At 39.5% G+C, this 25,216-nt stretch overlaps 1 protein-coding gene across 2 annotated transcripts; it reads left to right on the top strand.

The window, feature by feature from the left end:
* Positions 1-9,587: 9,587 nt before the first annotated feature.
* On the top strand, positions 9,588-24,940 carry LOC143030725 (uncharacterized). 2 transcript variants are annotated; one of them, XM_076193916.1, is made up of 2 exons: positions 9,588-9,812; positions 22,159-24,940. In XM_076193916.1, exons 1-2 carry the CDS (start codon positions 9,755-9,757, stop codon positions 23,886-23,888), a joined length of 1,788 nt encoding a protein of 595 aa, XP_076050031.1. In that variant the 5' UTR covers positions 9,588-9,754; the 3' UTR covers positions 23,889-24,940. The 2 variants fall into 2 exon arrangements, with proteins under 2 accessions (XP_076050031.1, XP_076050032.1); XM_076193917.1 differs by lacking the exon at positions 9,588-9,812 and adding an exon at positions 9,865-10,284.
* Positions 24,941-25,216: the final 276 nt, after the last annotated feature.

The raw sequence follows: 25,216 nt of genomic DNA on the forward strand, positions 1-25,216 counted from the left end.
CAGATATATGGGATAGGAGAGCTTCTAGAAGCTGTCAAGAGTTTTTATAAGGGTAGTAGAGCTTGTGTCAGGATTAGAAATGGAGAGAGTGAGTGGTTTGAGGTAAAGGTGGGACTTCGTCAAGGATGCGTTATGTCGCCCTGGCTTTTCAACTTATACATGGATGGGGTAGTGCGAGAGGTAAATGCAAGGGTAGTGGGTCAGGGATTGGAGATGGTTAAAGAAAATGGAGAAAAGTGGGAGGTGAGCCAGCTGTTGTTTGCGGACGACACTGCACTTGTGGCAGGATCGGAGGAGGGATTGAGGAAGTTGGTGACAGAGTTTGGGAGAGTATGTGATAGAAGAAAGCTAAAGATAAATATGGGTAAAAGTAAGGTGATGAGATGTACAAGGGGTGAAAGTGGCAGTAGACTGGAAGTGAGCATTAAGGGAGAGCGACTGGAGGAAGTGGATAGTTTTAGATACTTGGGTGCAAATGTGGCAGGAAAAGGTGGAGTGAAGGTGGAGGTAGAATGTAGATTGAGAGAAGCGAGTAAATGCCTTGGTGGATTAAAGAGTGTAATGAGGAATAGACATTTGGGAATGGATGCTAAGAGGAGACTGTATGAAGGAGTGATTGTGCCAACAGCACTGTATGGGGCAGAAACATGGAACATAAGAGAGAAGGAGTTTGAATGTGTTTGAGATGAGGTGTCTGAGAAGTATGATGGGGGTTACTAGGCTAGATAGAGTGAGAAATGAGGAGGTGAGGAGGAGAACAGGGGTGGAAAGGGAGCTGGGAGATAGGGTTGATGAAAGAATATTAGGATGGTTTGGACACATGGAAAGAATGAGTGAAGAAAGACTAGTAAAAGAGGTGTGGAAGGCAGATGTGGAGGGAGTGAACATGAGGGGACGTCCTAGGATGAGGTGGATGGATGGGTGAAGGGGGCTTTGGGGAAGAGGGGAATGTCTGTGGAGGAAGGACAGAGGACAGGGGTGAACGGAGAATGGTTGTATATGGATGATGTCGTGATGCATGAGGTGGAATAGGTGGGGGGATGGGGGGTGAGGTAGTATGTGTGAGCAAAATTTGATGCAACCCGAAGGGATTTCTCCCCATCTCTTTTTATGCATGGGGGGACGGAGAGGGGGGTCGCCGATTTAACGAAGCTGCCTTGCTGTGGATGTGCTGTGTCTTGCGACACTGCTTCTGACCCAGGGCAGTGGACAAGGTGCAGGGATGTCTCGTCATCCGGGAGGTGCTAAGATAAGAGGGAGGGTGGGAGGGGTGTGGAGTGTATTCAGGGATGGAATGGGTGGGAATGATTTTATGCCTTTTTCTTTTTGGCTACCTCCCTTGTAAGGGGGAAAAAGCCTTGGTATATGTAATGTATTTACCTAGTATTTACCTAGTTGTATTTACCTAGTTGTATTTTGCGGGAAGGGGAGCTATGCTCGTGATGTCCCGCCTTTGTATCTTGCAGTGTCTAGTTTGTTTTTAAACTCATGAATGGTTTTTGCGCATACTATTCCATTGTCCAGTTTGTTCCAAGTGTCCAAAACTCTATGAGGAAAACTGTTTTTCTTCAGTTCTCTTCTATAGCTATGTTTTTTTTATTTTCTTTCCATGTCCTCTTGTGTTTCTTTTGTCCCAGTTAAGTAAGCTCTCACTATCGAGTACCTCTGTGCCTTTCATGATTCTGTAGATGGTCAATAGGTCACCTCTCTCTCTTCTTTGCTCCAGTGTCGGTAACTCCAGTTTAGCCAATCTCTCTTCGTATGATAGGTTTGCAAGTGCAGGTGCCATTTTTGTAGCTGCTCTTTGGATTCTCTCTATTTTCTTTATATTCTTTTTGGTACTGGGGGACCACAATGTCGCTGCATACTCTAATCTAGGCCTTATCAATGTAACCAATATTTTTTTCATCATGTCTTCGTCCAAGTATGTAAACGCCACTTTTATTGATCTTAGCAAGTTGTAAGTCTCCCCGACAATTTTGTTAATCTGTATATCATAGGACAAGTCGTTCGTGATAATTACTCCCAAATCTTTTTCGGATCCTACTTTCTTTACTTCTTTGGTTCCAATTGTATATTTTCCTGATATTCTGTTTTTGCTTTTTCCAAACTCCATTATGCTACACTTCTTAGTATTAAAGTCCACTTCCCATTTCTGACTCCAGTTCCATACCCTATTTAGGTCTTCTTGCAGTGCTTCACAGTCCTCATCAGTTTCTATTTTCCTTAGCAGTTTGGCGTCATCGGCAAAGAAGCTCATGTAGCAGTTCACGTCCTCATCCATGTCATTCATATAGATAGCAAACATTATTGGTGCCAGCACAGATCCTTGCGGTACTCCACTGATCACCTCTTTCCAGTCTGAATATTTTTCTCTGAGCACTACTCTCATCTTTCTACCAGTCAGAAAGTCCTCTATCCATTTTAGTAGGTTTCCCTGTATTCCTCCTATGTGTTCCAGTTTTTTTAGTAGTTTTCTGTGTGGTACTTTGTCAAAGGCTTTTTGCAAGTCTAGGAATGCACAATCAGCCCATCCATTTCTTTCTTGCACTATGTCTATTAGTCTTGAGTAAAAGCATATTAAGTTTGTGGAGCATGATCTTCCTTGTCTGAATCCGAATTGTCTTGGGTTTAATATGTCATTGTCTTCCAGATGTTTTACCCATCTATTCTTGATTATTTTCTCACAAATTTTGGCTATGGTGCTTGTTAGTGATACTGGCCTATAGTTGGTGGGTTCTTCTTTGTTTCCTCCTTTGTGTATTGGTACAATGTTAGCGTTTTTCCAGTCCTCGGGTATCTTTCCTTCTTTGAGTGAGCTGTTTATTAAGATGTGTATTTTGTCTGTTAGTTCTTCTTTGCACTCCTTTAGAATCCAATTTGCAATACCGTCCGGGCCATGTGATTTTCTGACATCCAGCCTTGATAAATGTTCTGATATTTCCTTTAGTGATGCTGTAAACTCATTCATGAGGGGAGATTTCTTGTTTTTGTCTATGTCACAATTCGGTATTTTCTCTCTGGTGAAAACAGATTTAAAGTGATTGTTCATGACTTCGGCCATCTCTAAATCTTCTGTATATTCTATGTTTCCTTGGCATAGTTTCACCAATTCCTGTTTGTTTTTAAGTTTACCATTCACATACCGATAGAATAGTTTGGGTTGCTCTTTGCATTTGTCTATAATATCCTTCTCATGGTTCCTTTTCTCCTCTCTTCTCACATTAACATACTCATTTCTATAGTTAACATAAATTTGCCATTTGCTTTGTTTTTTGTCTTTTCTCCACTTTTTCCAAGCTTTGTCCCTTCTGTCTTTTGCCTCACTGCATCTTTTGTTGAACCAACATTTAATGTACTCTCTCTCTCGCTTTTGTCTTGGTACATGCCTGTTTACCCCTTCATTGTAGTTTTCCATCAATATATTCCATTTCTCTTCCACTGCTGTTTCTTCCCTGTAAAATATTTCCCAGTTTGCATTCCGGAAGAATGTCTTTAGTTTTGTAAAGTCTGTTTTGTTGTACCTCAGTCTTCCTTTCCTATGCTTTTCGTTCCTCTCTATGTCTATTTCTTCCTTTAGTATAGTTTCGATGAGTACATGGTCACTCTTTCCAATTGGTGTCTCATACTGGACTTTATGCACTATTTCAGGCTCTGTTGTAAATATTAGATCTAGTTTCGATGGCTCTTCATTATTTCTGTACCTTGTGTTTTCACGGACCCATTGGGTCATTGTGTACTCCATGGTCATATCTAGCAGTACATTGCCCCACGAGTCATCTCCTCCTTGCACTGTCATGCTGTCCCAACAAATTTCTTTGCAATTGAAGTCCCCCATAACTACCAGATTACCCTTACCCATTAGTATCTCATTGAGTGATTTTCTTGTGTCATCTAGCATTTTTGTATGTTCGATTTCTTTCCAAGCGCTTGTTTTTGGAGGCACATAAGTCACCACAAACTTTCTACTTTTCATGTTCTTGCCTTCGACTTTTATCATGATCAATTCAGCATTACCTTTGCCCCCTGCAATTTTTGTCACCTTTAGGTCTTTCTTGGCCAAGAACATGATTCCCCCTCCCTGTTTCTTGTCCCTGTTTTTTATCCAGTAGTTGTATAAACCTTGTCCGATAACAGTGGATGGTATTTCACCTCTTAGTTTAGTCTCTACAATTCCCATTATGTCTGGTTTTGCTTCTAACAGATAATCATTGAGTTCGTTCAGTCCCGAAATTAGTCCGTCAATGTTGGTATAGGCCACTTTTAATTTTCTTCCTTCTCCCTGGTTTCTTCTTCCCTTGTTTTGTTCGTTTTGAAGTGCCATTGTCTTAATCTCAAGTCTATTACTCTCCACTGGAATTCTTTGCATTCTGTCTCCGATCTTTTCAAGTTTTTTTCCTTTGCTTCTTCTCTTAGTGCCCTTTCTTTTTCTAATTCCTCAGTACTCATTTCTCTTTTTATCCATATCTTATTGTATTTTTCACTCTTTGCCAAGTTACCTACTTTTTCAAATATGTCTTCTACTACCACTTGTGACCTTAGTTTTATCTTTAGAGGTCGATTCCTATCCTTAGTATAGCGACCAATTCTGTAAGTCTCTTCTAAGTCTGTGCCTGAATCACTGTCTCCCCCCTGAATTTCATTAAGGATTTCTACTGCTGTCTCTTTTTCTTCTTTTTCTCTCATGTACCTCGCCAATCCTTGTTTTTCTTTAAGCCCATAAACCACAATACATTTCTTCCTATCTACTGTGTCCCTGACCCAATTTGCTTTTTCGTTAATCACTTGAATGATTGTGTCTTTTGCATTATCTTGCATTTGCTGCTTGACTATTTCTTTGAAAGCAATTTCTTTATTTTCAATATTTTCTTTCCACTTCTTAATTTCCTGGATACTGTCCCCACCTAAGTTTTCTTCGATCTTTTGTGTCAATTCTTGTAATTTGTTGTTCACTTCCTGCTTTAGATTTTCGCTATTGTTATCATTAGTTTTCTTCTTTTCATTATCATTCTTCAGTTCATTTATGTCTCTTTTCATTTCTTTAATTTCGTTTGTAAGATCCAAGTTAGCTTTTCTCAGGTCAGAAATTTCATGGTTAGTCTTAGATAAACAATCAATTAATCCAATGACCTCTTTTCTTAAGTCCATGATTTCATTTTCCCACCGAGTCCTATTTTTGCTCATCTCTCTCTCTATCTCTAATAATCTACTTAAGTTCTTTCTTTCGTACTTACCAAACCCTAAGAAATCATTGTCATAACACGTGGTGCTTTGTTGATTGTTTACATCGCGGTTCAGTGGATTGCCGCCAGATGGCTCTGATTCGCAACTGGCTTTCGAGTCGTTTTCATTCATTTTTGCTAATTTCGAGTTAACACAATTAACTAGCACTGCATAGATACCATTTCGGGCACTCACGTTCACTCCCCACCCCTACAGTACAAACCAGGTTTTCCTTTTTCGTCGTAAATCCTCTTCTTCTTGGTCGCGCGACGACAGCGACGACGGGTGGTGTTGCTTCGATGAGTGTGTATATATATATATATATATGTGTGTGTGTATGTGTGATAGTAATAGGAAATATAACAGCAATTGGGAGAAAACATTTCTGTGGCTTAAAAAAGCTAGTGATGGTACTGAATCAGCATATTACAAATTACCTTATACCACTGTAACATTTCTTCAAGATTGAGTAATTTGCAAAACCATGAAAAGTCAGAGAAACATAAAAAAAAGTACCAGTGAAAGGACAGATGCAACTGAATATCACAACTGTACCAAATCAGAAAAAAGGTATAGGTGACAAAATTAAAGCTGCAGAGCTGAAGTTGGCTGTAAGTACAACTTGCCATAGTGCAATACGTGCTGTTGACCACAACAGTAAAATAATTGCTGAATTTGGACAAGGTAGAATGCATAGAACAAAATGTTCATGTTTGATAAAAAAAAAAAAATACATTTCTCCTGCTTTAAAAGCTGAAGTAATTAGTGATTTTCAAAACAAGAAATATGTCCTGATTGTGGATGAGTCTACAGATGTTTCCACGCATAAACAGCTGTGTATTTTGATTAGATTCTTCAGTGATGTGACAAAGGAAATTGTGACTGGATATTTAGGGTTTATTTCCAATAGTTGATGCTACAGGTGAAAATCTATTCAATTCAATTGATGATGAAATTAAAAATTGTGGTCAGAATCTTGGAAACTGCATCGGGTTTGCATCTGATGGTGCATCTAACATGGTTGGATGCAATAACTCTTTATGGTCTAGGCTTAGAAATGCATCTCCTTCCTGCATACAGCTCAAATGCACATGCCATTCTCTAGCACTATGCATTCAGTATGCACGAGACAAGCTACCTGGAAATGTTGGCTACATGTTGACAGAAGTACCTAACTGATTTCGTAGTAGTGAGTTACGATGAGAAGCATACAAAGAGTTGTTTCAGATAATGAATATGGTTCCAGATTCACAGCCAGCACAGACTGCTCCTCTCCCATTCGAAAAGCCTTCTACTCATTGGCTTGTTCGTGAAAAGGTTTTATTCAACATATTGATGGACTGGGAAGAACTTAAAAGGCATATCTTTCTTGTGTAAATCCTGGCAATGCTACAGAAAGTGCAAAGTTTAAGGTAAGGCAAGAAATGTTCTTCGACCACAAAAACCAATTATACTTTCAATTTGCTATACCAATTGTGCAGGAGTTTGAGAGACTGAATTCTGTTTTTCAAAAAACAAAAACTGACCCTCATGACCTCTACAAACAAATCTTTTTAGACGAAAAGAGTCTTCAAAGCAGATTATTTGATGGAAAAGGACATAAAAAACTTGAACATGTTGATTTTGGTATTAAATTTTTAACGGAATGTGAAAACTATCTAAAGCAGAAAACAACAGCACTGAAGCTTGTTTAGAAGTAAACATTGTTAACAAAAGATGCATGGCAATGCCCGAAGAAGCTCTCAATCAGTTTACACATAGACTTCCTTCAGAGAAAAATACCCTCAAAAGTTGATCAGACTTGAGCCCTGCCATCATTCTAAACCAATTTTCAAGACCAGCCTTTTCAAAAATGCCTTTCATTCATATAGCAGGAGAAAACACAAGTACAGACACTCCTCTACTTACGTTCATTCGTTTTACGTTTTTTTCGATTTTACGTTTGAACTGACGGTAAATAAAATGGTAATTTTTTTTTTTTTTTTTTAGTGAAGTTTTTAGTTTACCGCGCTCTCCGTAGTTCAAACGATACTTGCGCACGACGCTGCGTCCATTGTTTACATTGTGCAGACGACAAACTGAAAATGCCTAGCCTCCTCCGCCTCCCCCTCCTCCTCCACCTCCCCCTCCTCCTCCACCATCTCAATTTATGTTGCTTGAATTTAATGTATTTGAAATTAATGTTATTATTTTACAATGTTGTGGTTTCAATTAATGATTTAGGGGTGTTTTATAAGATATGGTAATAGAATTTACCGATGTATAGTACAGTAACAACTTACGTTCATTTTCAACTTATGTTCGGAACGTAACTAAAGCGTAAGTTGAGGAGCGTCTGAATCATTGAAGAACAATATCGAAAACTTCCTTTTGTAAATTGGAAAGAAGCCCTTTTCAATACAAATGGAGTACCTTCAGACACTGAATAATTCTGGGTATGTGTTCTTGAACATCAGTCTTAGCTGTCAAACAATTCCAGTCAGTAACGCTGTAGTTGAAAGATTTTTTTTTTTTTCACTTGTAGCATCTGTTAAAACAAAGGCTCAAAAGAGAATGCAGCTAGATCTTCTTGGTGCAATTGTGAGAATAAGAGCAGATTTATTGCTGCTGCTGCTGCTGCTAGGGTGGCCAGACATCCTCCTTTAGGGAGGACAGTCCTCCTTTTGAGCACTTTGTCCTCCATCCGGTGCAACCTCACGCTGGACGTGCATTTGTCCTCCTTGGGGTGTGACCAAAATAAATGAATAAACAAATAAATGAATAAAACAAATAAATGAATAAAGAATAAGAAATAAATAAACAAGTAAATAGATAAATAGATAAATAAATAAATAAATATTCCTAGGTATACAGTGATACCGTACAATTAGATCATGTGGGAGTACTCAGGCCAAGGTCAACGTCGGAACTTGGCAGCCGAAGTAGACAGGAACTGCACAGGACCAATGTTGTGAACGTGTGATTGCATGATTCACATCTCATACATTTGGGCTGCAGTCCTGATGTGGCCACGGTGCAGTGTGGTTTGGCAATTAATTTATGAGGTTAAGGAGTTTGAAAATGACAAAAAGAAAGAGGGCAGAAGTACAAAAATTAGAGGGCAGAAATACAAAAAGAAATAAACATCCAGGCAATCAATGTGAGGATGCAATTAGGTTTTGCTTGTGTTGTAACTTGGTAAGAAATACAGGTATTTGTTTTTTGTCGGGTCCATTAGAAGTGAAAAATATAATTCACTTTCAGTTTATATATATATATATATATATATATATATATATATATATATATATATTTATATATATATAGTATATATTTATATATATATATATATATATATATATATTTGTATATATACAAGCCGCGGGCTTCGCCTTCTCCGGCTTGGCCGGGGGCTTGGCTGCACAAACAGGGGCCTACAGCCGCAGCTTTCAGCGCTCTAATCCCTCGTTTTCCCCCCTCGGCCTCGAGGCGGAACCCCAACACGGGATCCCCAGCACGAAGAAGAATGCGAAGAACACGAAGAAGAACGAAAAGAAGAACGCGAAGAACACGAAGTAGAATGCGAAGAAGAACGCGAAGAACGCGAGGGAGAAGAACACGAAGTAGAATGTGAAGAAGAACGCGAGGAAGAACGCGAGGAAGAATACGAAGAAGAATGCGAGGAAGAAGAAGAAGAAGAAGAACGCGAAGAAGAAAAAGAAGAAAAAGAAGAACGCGAAGAAGAAGAACGCGAAGAAGAAAAAGAAGAGGAACGCGAAGAGGAAGAAGAAGAAGAATACCACCTGACACGTCTTCTAGGAGGTCTAGATGCTAACACCCGACTAACCCAGGCGCTTTTTCAAGAATATGTTTAGGACAAAGTGTCACCGAAATATCACCTGTCCCCGACTTTCACAGCGTTTTTTAGAAGAATATTTTTATTTAGACATATATATATATATATATATATATATATATATATGTATATATATGTATATATATATACACACATATATATATATATATATATATATATATATATACTACTGTATATTATAATCATCGATATGCAGTGTTCTCCTTTTTGGAAATTTGGAAATGCCCACCCTAGTTGCATGCGCTACAGACACTTCCAAGCATCTCAAGAAATACTAAAAAAAAAAAAAAAAAAAAAATCACACCTGAGAAGGTTTATGGTAACATTTCCACTGAAAATAAAAAGGATGTGGATGATCTAATCTGGAACTTTTTCTATGAGGTATGGATAATATTAAAATTTATATGTGTTGGCATTTTTTGCGTTTTTTTAGATTGGTTTGGCATATTTTTTTTCAATGCTTTTTGGCTTAGTTAAATTTTCATCTGGACACCTTGCGGTGAAGCGGCTTGGCCTCTTGAGTCAGTCTCAGTGACGATCGCCTATGTACATGTCAGCATGACATTATACCGAAACAACATAATATTCAAACGGGAATGTGCTTTTAGGTCTCCCGTATTCTAGTTTTCAAAATCTGGTTACCCTGATTGCAAATGGCCAATTGTGCTGAAATAGATGTGCGTATCTATTTTGTTTACATTCTTCTTGGCGGGCCGACACTTCGTCTTCCTCAGTACGAAAATCCAATTTAAGAAATTCACTGCCTAATCTCTCAATTCATTGTGCAATAGTTATTATTTTGTTACTAATTCTTTATATACATTCGAGAAATGCACTTTGTATTAATTGAATACAAACAAGTGCTTCATAGATGATAGTATGAGCAGTTACAGTTTACATAGGACTTGAGATTGATCTGTGAGACCCCGTTGTGGCATAGAAATTATTAGGACAACAGTCGTGCAGGCAATAAGCAAGTGTTAATATGGACACTCGTCAATCGAATACATGTATTAATTCTACGACAGAGGCTATTTTTATTAACTGTTCATTACCTGATGTTGCCTGGTTTGATGTTTGTTTCGATCACACACGGGTACTGCCAATTTGGTAGGCAGAATGCAGTCATGTCAACATGCTTATTGATTGTTTACATTTTTGCATCATAAGTATACAACGACCATAGACACAAAGCCACAAATTAGGTAATGGGTATCTTATGTTATTATATTCCTGGAATGTTCTTTTTAATGCGAGTATTGCGAGTTACAGGATTATCACAGATTTCATGTGACTGGAATACATCAAATACATGATTCAGTTAAATGTCTCACAAGAGGATCCATTGCCTCAAAAAATATTAGTAATATTAGTAAGTAGTCTATATCGGAATATTCTGGAAATAGCTTCATTCTCCATAACCTAACCAAAAAGTAGTCTTATGTTGTTTTCGTGATTTAAGAGGAAGATTACCATGGGCACAATAAGTTTTCCTGATGAAATAATTGTAATTAATTTTCAGTAACTGTTTTAACACAATAACCATAATTCAACAAAGTACCGCTTTCATGCTCCCTGTTTTAGTAGTTGATAGTACCGACAGGTATGGGGGAGGGTGAGTGTAACCTAAACTAGCTAGAGGTAGGGATAGGCATGGGTCGGCTGACCAGATTATTTTTTCCTCTAAGATGATAGATGAAAAAATAGATATAGATTTGTGTTAGGTGTTTTATTTCTGCCAAATTCACTCATTCACTCGCCAATATTTCTTATCTCCAGTTATCTGTGTTATTGTATCCTCCATTATGCTCATATATATATATATATATATATATATATATATATATATATATATATATATATATATATATATATATATATATATATATATATATACACACACACTTGTCATGAGAATGCTGGGTTTGAGTCCTAGACATCACCGCATTTCAATTTTTGCATGGCGGTATTTGATGGCTTAGAATTAAAGTGCATTGTGGTTTTTAAAATTTATATATATATATATATATATATATATATATATATGTATATATACATATATGTATATATATATATATATATATATATATATATATATATATATATACACACATACATATACCAAAGCCTTTTTCTCCCTACATGGCTACATGGGGGGGTAGCCAAAAAAGAAAAAGATATAGAAAACACTCCCACCCACATTTCCTATATATTCCACACCCCTCCACCTTCCTCCCTCCCTCTTATCTTGGCACCTCCTGGATGACAGGTCATCCCTGCATCCTGTCCACTGCCCTGGGTCAGAAGCAGTGTCGCAAGACAGCACACCCCCAGCAAGGCCATTTCATAAATTCAGGGACCCCCTCTCTGTGTCCCCCCATGCAGAAAAGGAGAAGATAGGGAGAAATCCCTTCGGACTGCGTCAATTTATTTTCACACATACTCCCTCACCCCCTTCATGCATCACAGTATCACCCACACACAACCACCCTCCATTCACCCCTATCATCTGTCCTCTCCCATCCTTCCTCAACAGACATTCCCCTCTTTTGTAATGCCTCTTTCACTCCATCCATCCATCTCATCCATCTTCATAGACAGTCAGACAAAACTCATAATGCATAGTCTCAAGCACTCATCTGCCTGTGGCCCTGATAACATAAGCAACATCCACCTAAAACACATTGGACCACAAGGTATACACGCACTCACAAACATTGCAAACTACAGCTATTCACACAACACTATACCCGACATCTGGAAGCATGGTAAAATAATCACCATTCCAAAACCGAACAAAGACCCAACAATCCCAACATCGCACCGCCCAATCACACTTCTCTGCACCCCCTCTAAAGTCATTGAACGCCTAATACTTAAACTTGTCACACCATATATTCCCCTTGCTGACTCACAACACGGTTTTAGGCCACTACACTCCACAAACACTCTTCTGACAAACCTCACACAAAGAATTTTAGATGGCATCAATTCAGATAGGCCCCACCACAGAACACTCCTTATAACATTGGACATTAGTAAAGCTTTTGATGCTATCCCCCGCCACAACCTAACAAATAAAATATATAACACAGACATGCACAATAACACCAAAAGATGGCTGGCCAATTATCTGGCAGGCAGGAATGCTCATGTGTCATATAATGGCCAATCATCGCACATCAGAAACATTAAGAACGGAGTACCACAGGGCTCAGTTCTATCCCCCACATTATTTAATCTATACATGCATGACTTACCCACGCCAGACACCTCAGAAATACAAATCTCTTCCTACGCAGACGACATAACAATCACATGCACACATTGTAACACAGACAAAGCTGCAGAAATAATCCAGCCTTACCTTGACACACTCAACACATGGTTCATCACAAACAGACTCAAAATAGCTCCAACCAAATCTACAGCAACACTTCTCACCAACTGGACAAAAGAACACAAATACATACCTCATCTCTACATCAACAACACTCTAATACCACACACAAACACACCGAAAATTCTTGGTGTAACATACGATACATCCATGTCTTTCAAACAACACCTCACAAACATAAAAAACAAATGCACACCTAGACTTAACGCACTTAAGTCAATCACTGGAACAACATTTGGACAAAACAAAGAAACTAATATAACAATATACAAACAATGCATACGCTCAGTGATGAATTATGCGAGTCCTGCATGGGCTCCTAATCTCAGTGAGACACACCACAACACCCTTCAAATTATACAAAACAAAGCCCTAAAAACAATTACAGGCTGCACAAATACATCACCTACAGACCATTTACACCATGAAACAAAAGTCCTCAAAGTCAAGGACCACCTCGACATGAGAGGCACACAAACACTTGCTGCAGCCACCACAAACACATCACACCCGATACACTACATAGCAGAACACCCACACACACCAAGAAACATTAAAACTACACCCATAGACCTTTATTACACACAGATACTCTCTTCTCTTCCTCCACAACCACCAAATACCAGCCTCCGGAAACATATTCATAATCATATCACTCACCGCTCCATTAACACACTGAAAGACAACACACTGCTGCATGCCAGACCCCCTGATATCCACCCTTCTGAATCCTCTCTCCCACGTAAGGACAGAGTCCACTTGGCCAGACTGCGATGCGGTCACCACCCAGCACTTCTAAGCTACCAGAAGAGGCTGGACGACCGTGTTGTGAACAGCTGCCCAGGATGTAACACTTCACCCCATACCATACAACACATAATGGAAGACTGCATTATACACAATCATGCACGCAAACAACACAACATACACTCTATAAAGGATTTGTGGGAAAACCCAGTTTCGGCTGTGGCCTTCCTTGGGGAGACGGGACTGCTCGGACAGACAGTCTAGGGAACGACAACAACAACAACAACAACAACAAAGGATGCCCCCTCATATTCATTCATTCCGCCTCCGCCTTCCACACTTCTTTTACTAATCTTTCTTCACTCATTCTTTCCATGTGTCCAAACCATCCTAATACTCTTTCATCCACCCTATCTCCCAGCTCCCTTTCCACCCCTGTTCTCCTCCTCACCTCCTCATTTCTCACTCTAGCCTAGTAACCCCTATCATACTTCTCAGACATTTCATCTCAAACACATTCAAGCTCCTTCTCTCTTCCTCTCTCATGTTCCATGTTTCTGCCACGTACAATGCTGTTGGCACAATCACACCTTCATATAACCTCCTCTTAGCATCCATTCCCAGATGTCTATTTCTCATTACACTTTTTAATCCACCAATGCATTTACTTGCTTCTCTCAATCTACATTCTACCTCCACCCCCCACTCCTCCCTTTCCTGCCACATTCGCACCCAAGTATCTAAAACTATCCACTTCCTCCAGTCTTTCACCCTTAATGCTCACTTCCAGCCTGCTGTCACTCTCTCCCCTTGTACATCTCATCACCTTACTTTTGCCCACATTTATCTTCAGCTTCCTTCTTTCGCACACCTTCTCAAACTCTGTCACTAACTTCCTCAATCCCTCCTCTGATCCTGTTACAAGCGCAGTGTCGTCACCAAACAACAACTGGCTCACCTCCCACTTTTCTCCATTTTCTTTAATCATCTCCAACCCATGACCCACTACCCTTGCATTTGCCTCTCGCACCACCCCATCCACGTAAAGATTGAACAGCCAGGGCGACATAACACATCCCTGACGAAGTCCCACCTTTACCTCAAACCATTCACTCTCTCTATTTCTAGTCCTAACACAAGCTCTACTACTCTCATAAAAACTCTGGACTGCTCTTAACAGCTTTCCTCCTATCCCATATATCTGCAGTACCTCCCACAGTGCCTTCATGTCTACCCTGTCGTAAACCTTTTCCAGATCCATAAAAGCCACAAAAACATCCTACAGCTTTCTTACATATCTGTCTTACCACAAAAATCTGATCTACACAACCCCTGCCTGTCCTAAACCCACACTGTTCCTCACCAATTACTCCCTCTGTTCCTCTCCTAATCCTCTCAATCAAGACCCTCCCATAAGCCTTCCCAACTACACTCAACAAGCTGATCCCTCTGAAGCTACTACACTCACACTTGTCTCCCTTGCCCTTGTAAAGTGGAACTATACAGGCACTCCTCCAGTCCTCTGGCACTCTACCCTTTCTCAAACAAATATTAAATAAAATCACCAGCCAGTCCACCATAGCTGTACCTCCTTTCTTCAGACATTGTGCATAGTTTCCATCCAACCCAGGTGTCTTACCTGCTCTCATCATCTTAACAGCTGCTTTCACTTCATCCTTCTCTATTTCTCCTCCATTTTCCTCACTCATTACTCCATCCCTATCCTCCTTCACATTTAGCAACTCCCTAAAATACTCTGCCCACCTTCCTCTCACTGCCTTCTTTTCCATTATCATCTCTCCATCTGCACCTTTTACCTTTTCTTCTCTACTTGATTTGCCTCCTCATTCTCTTTTAATTTCCTTCCAAATCATCTTTTTATTACTTTCAAAATTTTCTGTCATACTCTCACCCCATTTCACATCTGCTCTCCTCTTTGCTTTCTTTATCTTATGCTTAACTTCCCTTCTCTTTACTTTGTACCTATCATATATTTACTTTGTACCTTTCATGATATTTCTCCCAAATCCCTCTATGCACTAATTCATATCTACCCAAAAAGCTTCCCTTTTCTCTATGCTCCTCTCACTATCAGGCCTATACGCACTTACAAAAACCCACATCTCCCTTCCCAGCTTTACCTTCACATCAACCTTGATGAAACCTCCTTCCACTCCACTACCGGCTTTACTTACTAGTATAGCCACCCCTTCTCTCCCTCGTCCCTTCTTCACTCCTGAGTACCTCCCAGCTACACTCCCAAACTCACAGTTGCCCTTTCCTTTCATTTTATTTTCACTCAAAGCCAACACATCCATCTTTCTTCTCACAAACATACTGCCTAACGTCCCTTTTACTCTCATCTGTACCACATCCACGCACATTAAGACCCAAACCTTAGGGTATTGGTTGGAAAACTCCCAGACCCTATTATGCCTTTACTTTTTTTTTTTAGAAATGTCCTCTTTTGGGGCTACAGGTAGCAGGACTCCTAATCCCATCCCATTTTTTTGTCAAGTGGTAGCATTCTCTTCCCCCACCAAAGGGTCAGCGAAAAAAGGAAATGAATATTCAGAGAAATGGTACAGGACAGTAACAAGGGGTTGGGGGACAGCATAACAGAGGGATAGTCGTAGTATAAAAGTGTCATAATTTCTCTATGAACAGAGTTTTCCTCTATCACAGACAAAATGATGTGTGGCTCTGGTCCGTAGGGGCGCCTCATATAGACCCTAAAGTATCAACTGCATGCTACTTTGCTGCATTAACATGTAGCCAATACCCTAGACTATATATGTGTATGTATATATATATATATATATATATATATATGTATGTATATACATATATATGTATGTATATAGATATGTATGTATATATATATATATTATATATATATATATATATATATATGTATATATATATATATATATATATATATATATATATATATATATATATATATATATATTATATATATATATATATACATATGCAAATAAATCACAAAAGCACATGATTCACAAAATGTGTAATAAAACCACTTGGAAAATAAAATGAAAGGTGACCGAACGTTGAAAATATCTTAAATAGATGAAAACTTTTGGTCACCCTTCATTTTATTTTCCAAGTGGTTTTATTATACATATATACATATCTACATGCATACATATATATATATGTATATATATATATATATGTATATATATATATATGTATATATATGTGTATATATATATGTATATATATATATATATATATGTATATATATATATATATATATATATATATATATATATATGTATATATATATATATATGTGTATATATATATATATATATATAATGTAATTGAAGGGGAAAGAAATTGAAGGGAAGGAATTATTGAATCTACTAGAAGAAGCGCCTATACCACCCAAAATGCATAGCTTACCTAAAATCCCTAAGACAGGAATTCCCATGCACCCAATACTTCAGAGATCAATAGTGCACCCCACAAATTAGCCAGATGCTTAGCTAAACACCCGTCTAAAACACTAGGATCTATTAGTCTTGCTCACCTATGAAATTCTTCAGATCTAATTAACTAGGTAAAAGATTTAGATTTCAGCAACAATAAATTAGCCGGCTATGATGTCACCTCACCATTCACCCGAGTTTCAGTAAGTGGTGCTCTAAAAGCTTTCAGTTTTAATGATATTGAATACAGACAACATTCTGGCCTAGCCATGGGTAATCCCCTTTCAGCTGTGTTAACCAATTTATACAGAATAACTCGAAACTGAAAATGATATGTCAATAATGGGTAGAAATAACATATGGTTAAAATATATGTTGATGGCATTATTGTAATTGTACCTAAAGAAATTAGTATTAACAACAAATTAAGAAGATCAAACAGTCCATCACTCATTAACAAGCTATATAAATCATTAGTTCGTCCACATCTGGAATATGCTGTTTCCGTATGGTCACCAAATCTCATTAAAGACATTGACAGACTGGAAAAAGTACAACGGCGAGCCACAAAACTGATTCCAAATATAAAAAATAAATCATACAAAACTCGACGAAAAGATATGAATCTGTTTTCCCTAAAAAAGCATAGACCCAGAGGTGACTTGATACAGGGTTTTAAGATTTTAAAGGGAATTGACATCAAAAGTGACAAAATTTTCACATTGAATGAGAATCAGACAAGAAACAATGGTCTCAAACTGTCCGGAAATAGATTCAATTTGGAAGTAGGTAGAAACAACTTTGCCAACCGTGTAGTTAATGAATGGAATAAACTTCCTGCACAGGTAGTGCAATGTCGTTCAGTTCGAAGCTTTAAGACTCATTTAGATAAACACCTAAGCAAGATGCTGTAATGATTATAATTTATTTTATATTATTTGTTTTTGTTTTGTTATAGGTATAGAAGAAAGGGTAGTGAATGGTGGGATGAGGAAACAAAGAAGGTTGTAGAAGAGAAAAAGTGAGCCTTTACAGATTGGTTACAAAATAGGACGAGGGAGTCATATGAGAGGTACAAAGAAAAGAGAAGTAAAGCAAAAGGTAAAGGTTGCAAAGAGGAGAGCAGATGTGAAATGGGGTAAGAGTATGACAGAAAATTTTGAAAGTAATAAAAAGATGTTTTGGAAAGAAATTAAGAGAGGAAGAGGAGGCGAATCAAGTAGAGAAGAAAAGGTAAAAGGTGCAGATGGAGAGACAATAATGGAAGAGAAGGCAGTAAGGGGAAGATGGGCAGAATATTTTAAGGAGTTGCTAAATGTGAAGAAGGATAGGGAAGGAAAGATAGCTGCAGTGGGAAATGCGAAGAAAATGAGAGTGATGAGTGAGGAGAATGGAGGAGAAATAAGGAAGGATGAGGTGAAGGCAGTTGTTACATACATATACCAAGGCTTTTTCCCCCTTACTAGGGAGGTAGCCAAAAAGGAAAAGGCATAAAATCATCCCCACCCATTCCATCCCTGAAAACACTCCACACCCCTCCACTCTCCCTCCCATCTTAGCACCTCCTAGATGACGGGTCATCCCTGCACCTTGTCCACTGCCCTGGGTCAGAAGCAGTGTTGCAAGACACAGCACATCCACAGCAAGGCCGCTTCATAAATCGGCGACCCCCCCTCTCCGTCCCCCCATATAAAGGAGGAGACGGGGAGAAATCCCGTTGGGCTGCGTCAAAATTTTGCTCACACACACTACCTCACCCCCCATCCCCCCGTCCATTCCACCTCATGCATCACAACATCTTCCATATACAACCATTCTCCATTCACCCCTGTCTTCTGTCCTCTCCCGTCCTTCCTCAACAGACATTCCCCTCTTCCCCAAAGCCCCCTTCACCCCATCCATCCATCTCATCCTAGGACGTCCCCTCATGTTCACTCCCTCCAAATCTGCCTTCCATACCTCCTTTACTAGTCTTTCTTCACTCATTCTTTCCATGTGTCCAAACCATCCTAATACTCTTTCATCAACCCTATCTCCCAACTCCCTTTCCACCCCTGTTCTCCTTCGCACCTCCTCATTTCTCACTCTATCTAGCCTAGTAACCCCCATCATACTTCTCAGACACTTCATCTCAAACACATTCAAGCTCCTTCTCTCTTCCTCTCTTATGTTCCATGTTTCTGCTCCATACAGTGCTGTTGGCACAATCACTCCTTCATACAGTCTCCTCGTAGCAGTTGTTAAGATGATGAAAGCAGGTAAGACACCTGGTCTGGATGGATGCCATGCAGAATGTCTGAAAAAGGGAGGTACAGTGATGGTGGACTGGTTGGTGAGGTTATTTAATGTTTATTGGAGTGAGGGTAGAGTGCCGGAGGACTGGAGGAGTGCCTGTATAGTTCATCTTTACAAGGGAAAAGGGGACCAGTGTGATTGTAGTAGTTTCAGAGGGATTAGCTTGTTAAGTGTAGTTGGGAAGGCTTATGGGAGGATCTTGATTGAGAGAATTAGGAGAGGAACAGAAGGAGTAATTGGTGAGGAACAGTGTGGATTTAGGACAGGTAGAGGTTGTGTAGATCAGATCTTTGTGGTAAGACAGATATGTGAGAAAGCTATAGGAAAGGGGAAGGATGTTTTTTGGGCTTTTATGGATCTGGAAAAGGCTTATGATAGGGTAGACAGAAAGGCACTGTGGGAGGTTATGCAGATATACGGGATAGGAGGGAAGCTTCTAGGAGCTGTCAAAAGTTTTTATGAGAGTAGTAGAGCTTGTGTCATGATTGGAAATGGAGAGAGTGAGTGGTTCGAGGTAAAGGTGGGTCTGCATCAAGGATGCGTTATGTTGCCCTGGCTGTTCAACTTATACATGGATGGGGTGGTGCGAGAGGTAAATGCAAGGGTAGTGGGTCAGGGATTGGAGATGGTTAAAGAAAATGGAGAAAAGTGGGAGGTGAGCCAGCTGTTGTTTGCGGACGACACTGCGCTTGTGGCAGGATCGGAGGAGGGATTGAGGAAGTTGATGGCAGAGTTTGGGAGAGTATGTGATAGAAGAAAGCTAAAGATAAATGTGGGTAAAAGTAAGGTGATGAGATGTACAAGGGGAGAAAGTGGCAGTAGACTGGAAGTGAGCATTAAGGGAGAGCGACTGGAGGAAGTGGATAGTTTTAGATACTTGGGTGGAAATGTGGCAGGAAAAGGTGGAGTGAAGGTGGAGGTAGAATGTAGATTGAGAGAAGCGAGTAAATGCCTCGGTGAATTAAAGAGTGTAATGAGAAATAAACATTTGGGAATGGATGCTAAGAGGAGACTGTATGAAGGAGTGATTGTGCCAACAGCACTGTATGGGGCGGAAACATGGAACATAAGAGAAGAAGAGAGAAGGAGTTTGAATGTGTTTGAGATGAGGTGTCTGAGAAGTATGGTGGGGGTTACTAGGCTAGATAGAGTAAGAAATGAGGAGGTGAGAAGGAGAACAGAGGTGGAAAAGGAGCTGGGAGATAGGGTTGATGAAAGAATATTAGGATGGTTTGGACACATGGAAAGAATGAGTGAAGAAAGACTAGTAAAAGAGGTATGGAAGGCAGCTGTGGAGGGAGTGAACATGAGGGGACGTCCTAGGATGAGGTGGATGGATGGGGTGAAGGGGGCTTTGGGGAAGAGGGGAATGTCTGTAGAGGAAGGACGGGAGAGGACAGAAGACAGGAGTGAATGGAGAATGGTTGTATATGGATGATGTGATTGCATGAGGTGGAATGGGTGGGTGGGTGGGGGGTGAGGTAGTATGTGTGAGCAAAATTTGACGCAGCCCAACGGGATTTCTCCCCGTCTCCTTTTTTGCAAGGGGGAACGGAGAGGGGGGGGGGTCGCCGATTTAATGAAGCGGCCTTGCTGTGGATGTGCTGTGTCTTGCGACACTGCTTCTGACCCAGGGCAGTGGACAAGGTGCAGGGATGACCCGTCATCCAGGAGGTGCTCAGATAAGAGGGTGGGAGGGGTGTGGAGTGTATTGGGATGAAATGGGTAGGAATGTTTTTATGCCTTTCCCTTTTTGGCTACCTCCCTTGTAAGGGGGAAAAAGCCTTTGTATATATATGTATATGTATGGTTTGTTATCTTTTGTCTGTCTGATTTTCATTTATTATTAGTTATATGTCAATTTATTATTATTTACTATTTACCTGTTTGTTTATTATTTAACTATACCTATGCATTTATCTATGTATTTTATTTGTTATTTACATTATTATAGTTTTTATTTATTATTTTATTATTAATATGATTTTTTTTCGCATCCGACCTAGATATGGATCAAAAGGTCTCCTGTCGGCATGCTCCGCCTTTGTAATCTTTTGTAATTAATGGAAACATACAATTTACACCAGAAATAGAGAACAATGGAAAATTACCCTTTTTAGACACTATTATACACAGAACAAAGAAAAATGTAAAGTTTTCAGTATACTGCACACCCACCAATAAGGAAGACAACATACATTTTTGTTCGGGGCACAAAAATAGAACCAAAACAGGTATGGTAATAGGCTTCTTCCACAGGGCATTTAAAATATGTCATGAAGAGTTTCTGGAAGATGAACTAAATTATATCACAGAAACCTTCAACAGACTAAAATATCCAAAAGGTCTCGAGTGTAAATTGAGAAAAAGCTAAAGAAATAAGTAAGAGAAGTAAAGATAATAAATGCAACAAAGAAGCTTGATATATCAGTTTCAAACTCCAATATTAATTCACACCTAGACAAAAAACCCTTAAAAGCAGGCATTATGATAGAACATCTTGTAGGAAAGTGGGGCATTTAGTTACATGTAGTAATAATAACCCAACTAATGAAGACATTATTGTATATAAGACACCATGTAAAAGCTGCCCATCATCATATTGTGGAGAAATAGGTCATGGACTAAATAAAAGATTATACGAACACAAAAATATAAAAAACCACCTTCCAGACAGGGACAATACAATTGTAATAAATAAAGGTTCAACAAAAAGATTGAGAAAGGCAATAGAATCAGCTTATATTAACACCAATAATAACATTAACCATAGAGAAGGTTTTAAGCTTAGCAAAAGCCACAAATCTATTAATATATAAAGAAAATAAATGTACAAATATTATGAGTGTGGCAACAACCTCTCCTAGGTGTCCCAAGAGATGACCTGCCTGTCTATATAATGTGCATATATACTTCATGGTTAGTTTTATGATCAAGAGTCTATGGGTCGAAATGTTAAAGCTTAAAAACCTTCCATTATTCCTCGTCTACTTCCTCCACCTCTGTCATTGTGTAGTTAAACCACATAATTTTTAGTATATGCTTAACCTTACATTTCTTTTTTCTTCCCTTAAGCTCCTACTTGGTTATTTTTCCACTATATTTGTATACACTCGTGATACTCCTATTAAATGCTCTCAAAAAGTTAGATTTCAAACTTCTTATATATTTTCTTTCAGGTCGAGGAGTAAATATCAGTATTTCATTGGAAAAGATATCGGTAGATTCCGTATATTCATCATATAATAAGGAGAATAGTGTGTGGCGTCTGCAGCATTCAAATCTTACAAGTCATAAATATCACACAATGCCTCACACTGGAGAGAAATCTTCCCAGAGTGACCTTTGTGATAAAGCTTTCTCACATACGAGTATTCCCAAAGAACATGTAGCGACCCACTCTGGAAAGAAGCCTTTCCAATGTAACCTATCTGAAGCAACTTTCTCACAAAAGAGTTCTCTCAAACAGCATGTTGTGACCCACACTGGAGAAAAGCCTTTCAAATGTGACCTGTGCAATGCAGCTCTCTTAACAAAGAGCACTCTCAAATATCATATGATGACCCACACTGGAGAGAAGCCTTTCAAATGTGACCTATGCAATGCAGCCTTCGCAAGAAAGGATGCTCTCAACAATCATGAGATGACACACACTGGAGAGAAGCCTTTCAAGTGTGACCTTTGTGATAAAGCTTTCTCACAGAAGAAAGTTCTCAAGCAACACGTATTGACCCACTCTGGGGAGAAGCCTTTCCAATGTGACCTGTGTGATGCAACTTTCTTACGAAAGAGTTCTCTGAAACTGCATGTGGTGACCCACACTGGAGAAAAGCCTTTCAAGTGTGACCTGTGTGATGCAGCTCTCTCAAAAAAGAGTGCTCTCAAATATCATATGACGACCCACACTGGAGAGAAGCCTTTCAAATGTGACCTGTGTAATGCAGCCTTTGCAGGAAAGTCTTCTCTCAAATATCACATGATGACCCACACTGGGGAGAAGCCTTTCCAATGTGACCTGTGCATTGCAAGTTTCTCACAAAAGAGTTCTCTCAAACAGCATATGGTGACCCACACTGGAGAAAAGCCTTTCAAGTGTGACCTGTGCGATGCAGCTCTCTCAAAGAGCGCTCTCAAATATCACATGATGACCCACACTGGGGAGAAGCCTTTCAAGTGTGATCTGTGCAATGCAGCCTTCGCAGGAAAGGTTCCTCTTAAAAGTCACATGATGATCCACACTGGAGAGAAGCCTTTCAAGTGTGACCTTTGTGATAAAGCTTTCTCACATAAGAGTGTTCTCAAACAACACATATTGATCCACACTGGAGAAAAGCCTTTCCAATGTGACCTGTGCAATGCAACTTTCTCACAAAGGGGTTCTCTCAAACGGCATGTGGTGACCCACACTGGAGAAAAGCCTTTCAAGTGTGACCTGTGCGATGCAGCTCTCTCAAAGAGCGCTCTCAAATATCACATGATGACCCACACTGGGGAGAAGCCTTTCAAGTGTGATCTGTGCAATGCAGCCTTCGCAGGAAAGGTTCCTCTCAAAAGTCACATGATGACCCACACTGGAGAGAAGCCTTTCAAGTGTGACTTTTGTGATAAAGCTTTCTCATATAAGAGTGGTCTCAAACAACACATATTGATCCACACTGGAGAGAAGCCTTTCCAATGTGACCTGTGCAATGCAACTTTCTCACAAAGGGGTTCTCTCAAACGGCATGTGGTGACCCACACTGGCGAAAAGCCTTTCAAGTGTGACCTGTGCGATGCAGCTCTCTCAAAGAGCGCTCTCAAATATCACATGATGACCCACACTGGGGAGAAGCCTTTCAAGTGTGACCTGTGTGATGCAGCTTTCTCAAAAAAAAATATTCTCAAACGACACGTGGTGACCCACACTTGAGAGAAACCCTTCAAGTATGACCGTTGCGATGCATCTTAAAAGAGAGAGGGAGATAGAGAGGTAATCTTAAACATCACGCCGTGACCGATACTACTTTTTCGGCCTTTTCACGAAGGAATTATTTCAAATTATACGTATTCACTCTTCCTCACGAAAAATCTCACGTGATTACCCATTCTGGTGAGAGGTCTCTCCATTGTGATTTGAATGATTTAAATTGTCCTTATGATGGTACATTGAGCTATTAACCCATTAAACTCCGATGACAATATTCTTGTCATTTGGTCAAATAAAACAAAAAATCATAGAACACCAAAATGTTTGATCAAACACCAGAAAAGTATGACGTCAGTCCTCCTCGCTTCGCTCGCGACACATGATTACCGACACATGATTACCCACACTGGGAAGAAGCCCTTCAATCGTGATCTGTGTGATGCAGCTTTCTCGGGGAAGAGTGTTCTCAAATAACACGTGATGACCCATACCGGATAGAATCCTTTCCAGTGTGACTTGTGTGATGCAGGTTTCTCTACAAAGGGTGTTCTTAAATATCACGTGATGACCCACACTGGAGAGAATCCTTTCAAGTGTGACCTGTACGATGCAGCTTATTTCTCAAGAAAGAATTCTCTCAAACGACACGTGGTGACCCATCGTGTAGAGTCACTTCAAGTGTGATCTATGTCATACAACTCTCAGGAATAATAATAATCATAAACGTCACGTGGTGACCCATACAGGAAAGAAGTGTTTTTCTTTTTTTCCAAAGGACCTATTCCAAAGGCCTCATTTCAAATGCCATGTACTAACACTCCCATGAAAAGTTAATTTCATATATTTCGTTGCGACCCTAGCTGGTGAGAGATCTGGGTGATTTAACTTTTCTGTGTGATGGCATGTTTAGATGAGTCGCACACGCGTACAGTCTGTTGTAAACCAATTAACCCATTGAACTCCGGTGACAAGATTCTTTGTCATTTGGTCAAATAAAACAAAAAATCATAAAACACCAAAATGTTTGATCAAACACCAGAAAAATATGACGTCAGTCCTCCTCGCTTCGGTCGCGAGCGAAGCGAGGAGGACTGACGTCATATTTTTCTGGTGTTTGATAAAACATTTTGGTGTTTTATGATTTTTTGTTTTATTTGACAAAATGACAAAGAATCTTGTCATCGGAGTTCAATGGGTTAGTTGGTTTACCATCAGTTGTGTAGTAAGTGACATTTGATTGGCCTATTGTGTAGTTCTATTATTTCTTGTTAGTAATTAAAGTCTTGAATATTCCATATAGTTCACGAATATTCTTTTAATTATGGAAAACC

Source organism: Oratosquilla oratoria, chromosome 12 (genome assembly GCF_046742065.1).
Source record: "Oratosquilla oratoria isolate Oo_2021 chromosome 12, ASM4674206v1, whole genome shotgun sequence".
Classification (NCBI taxonomy): Eukaryota; Metazoa; Arthropoda; class Malacostraca; order Stomatopoda; family Squillidae; genus Oratosquilla; species Oratosquilla oratoria.

What these genes read in the sequence shown, in the direction of transcription:
- LOC143030725 (XM_076193916.1), top strand. Translation starts at nt 9,755, where the DNA reads ATGTGCGTATCTATTTTGTTTACATTCTTCTTGGCGGGCCGACACTTC. An exon ending in CCGACACTTCGTCTTCCTCA is followed by an intron (nt 9,813 to 22,158) that starts GTACGAAAATCC and finishes ATTTTCTTTCAG; the next exon opens with GTCGAGGAGTAAATATCAGT.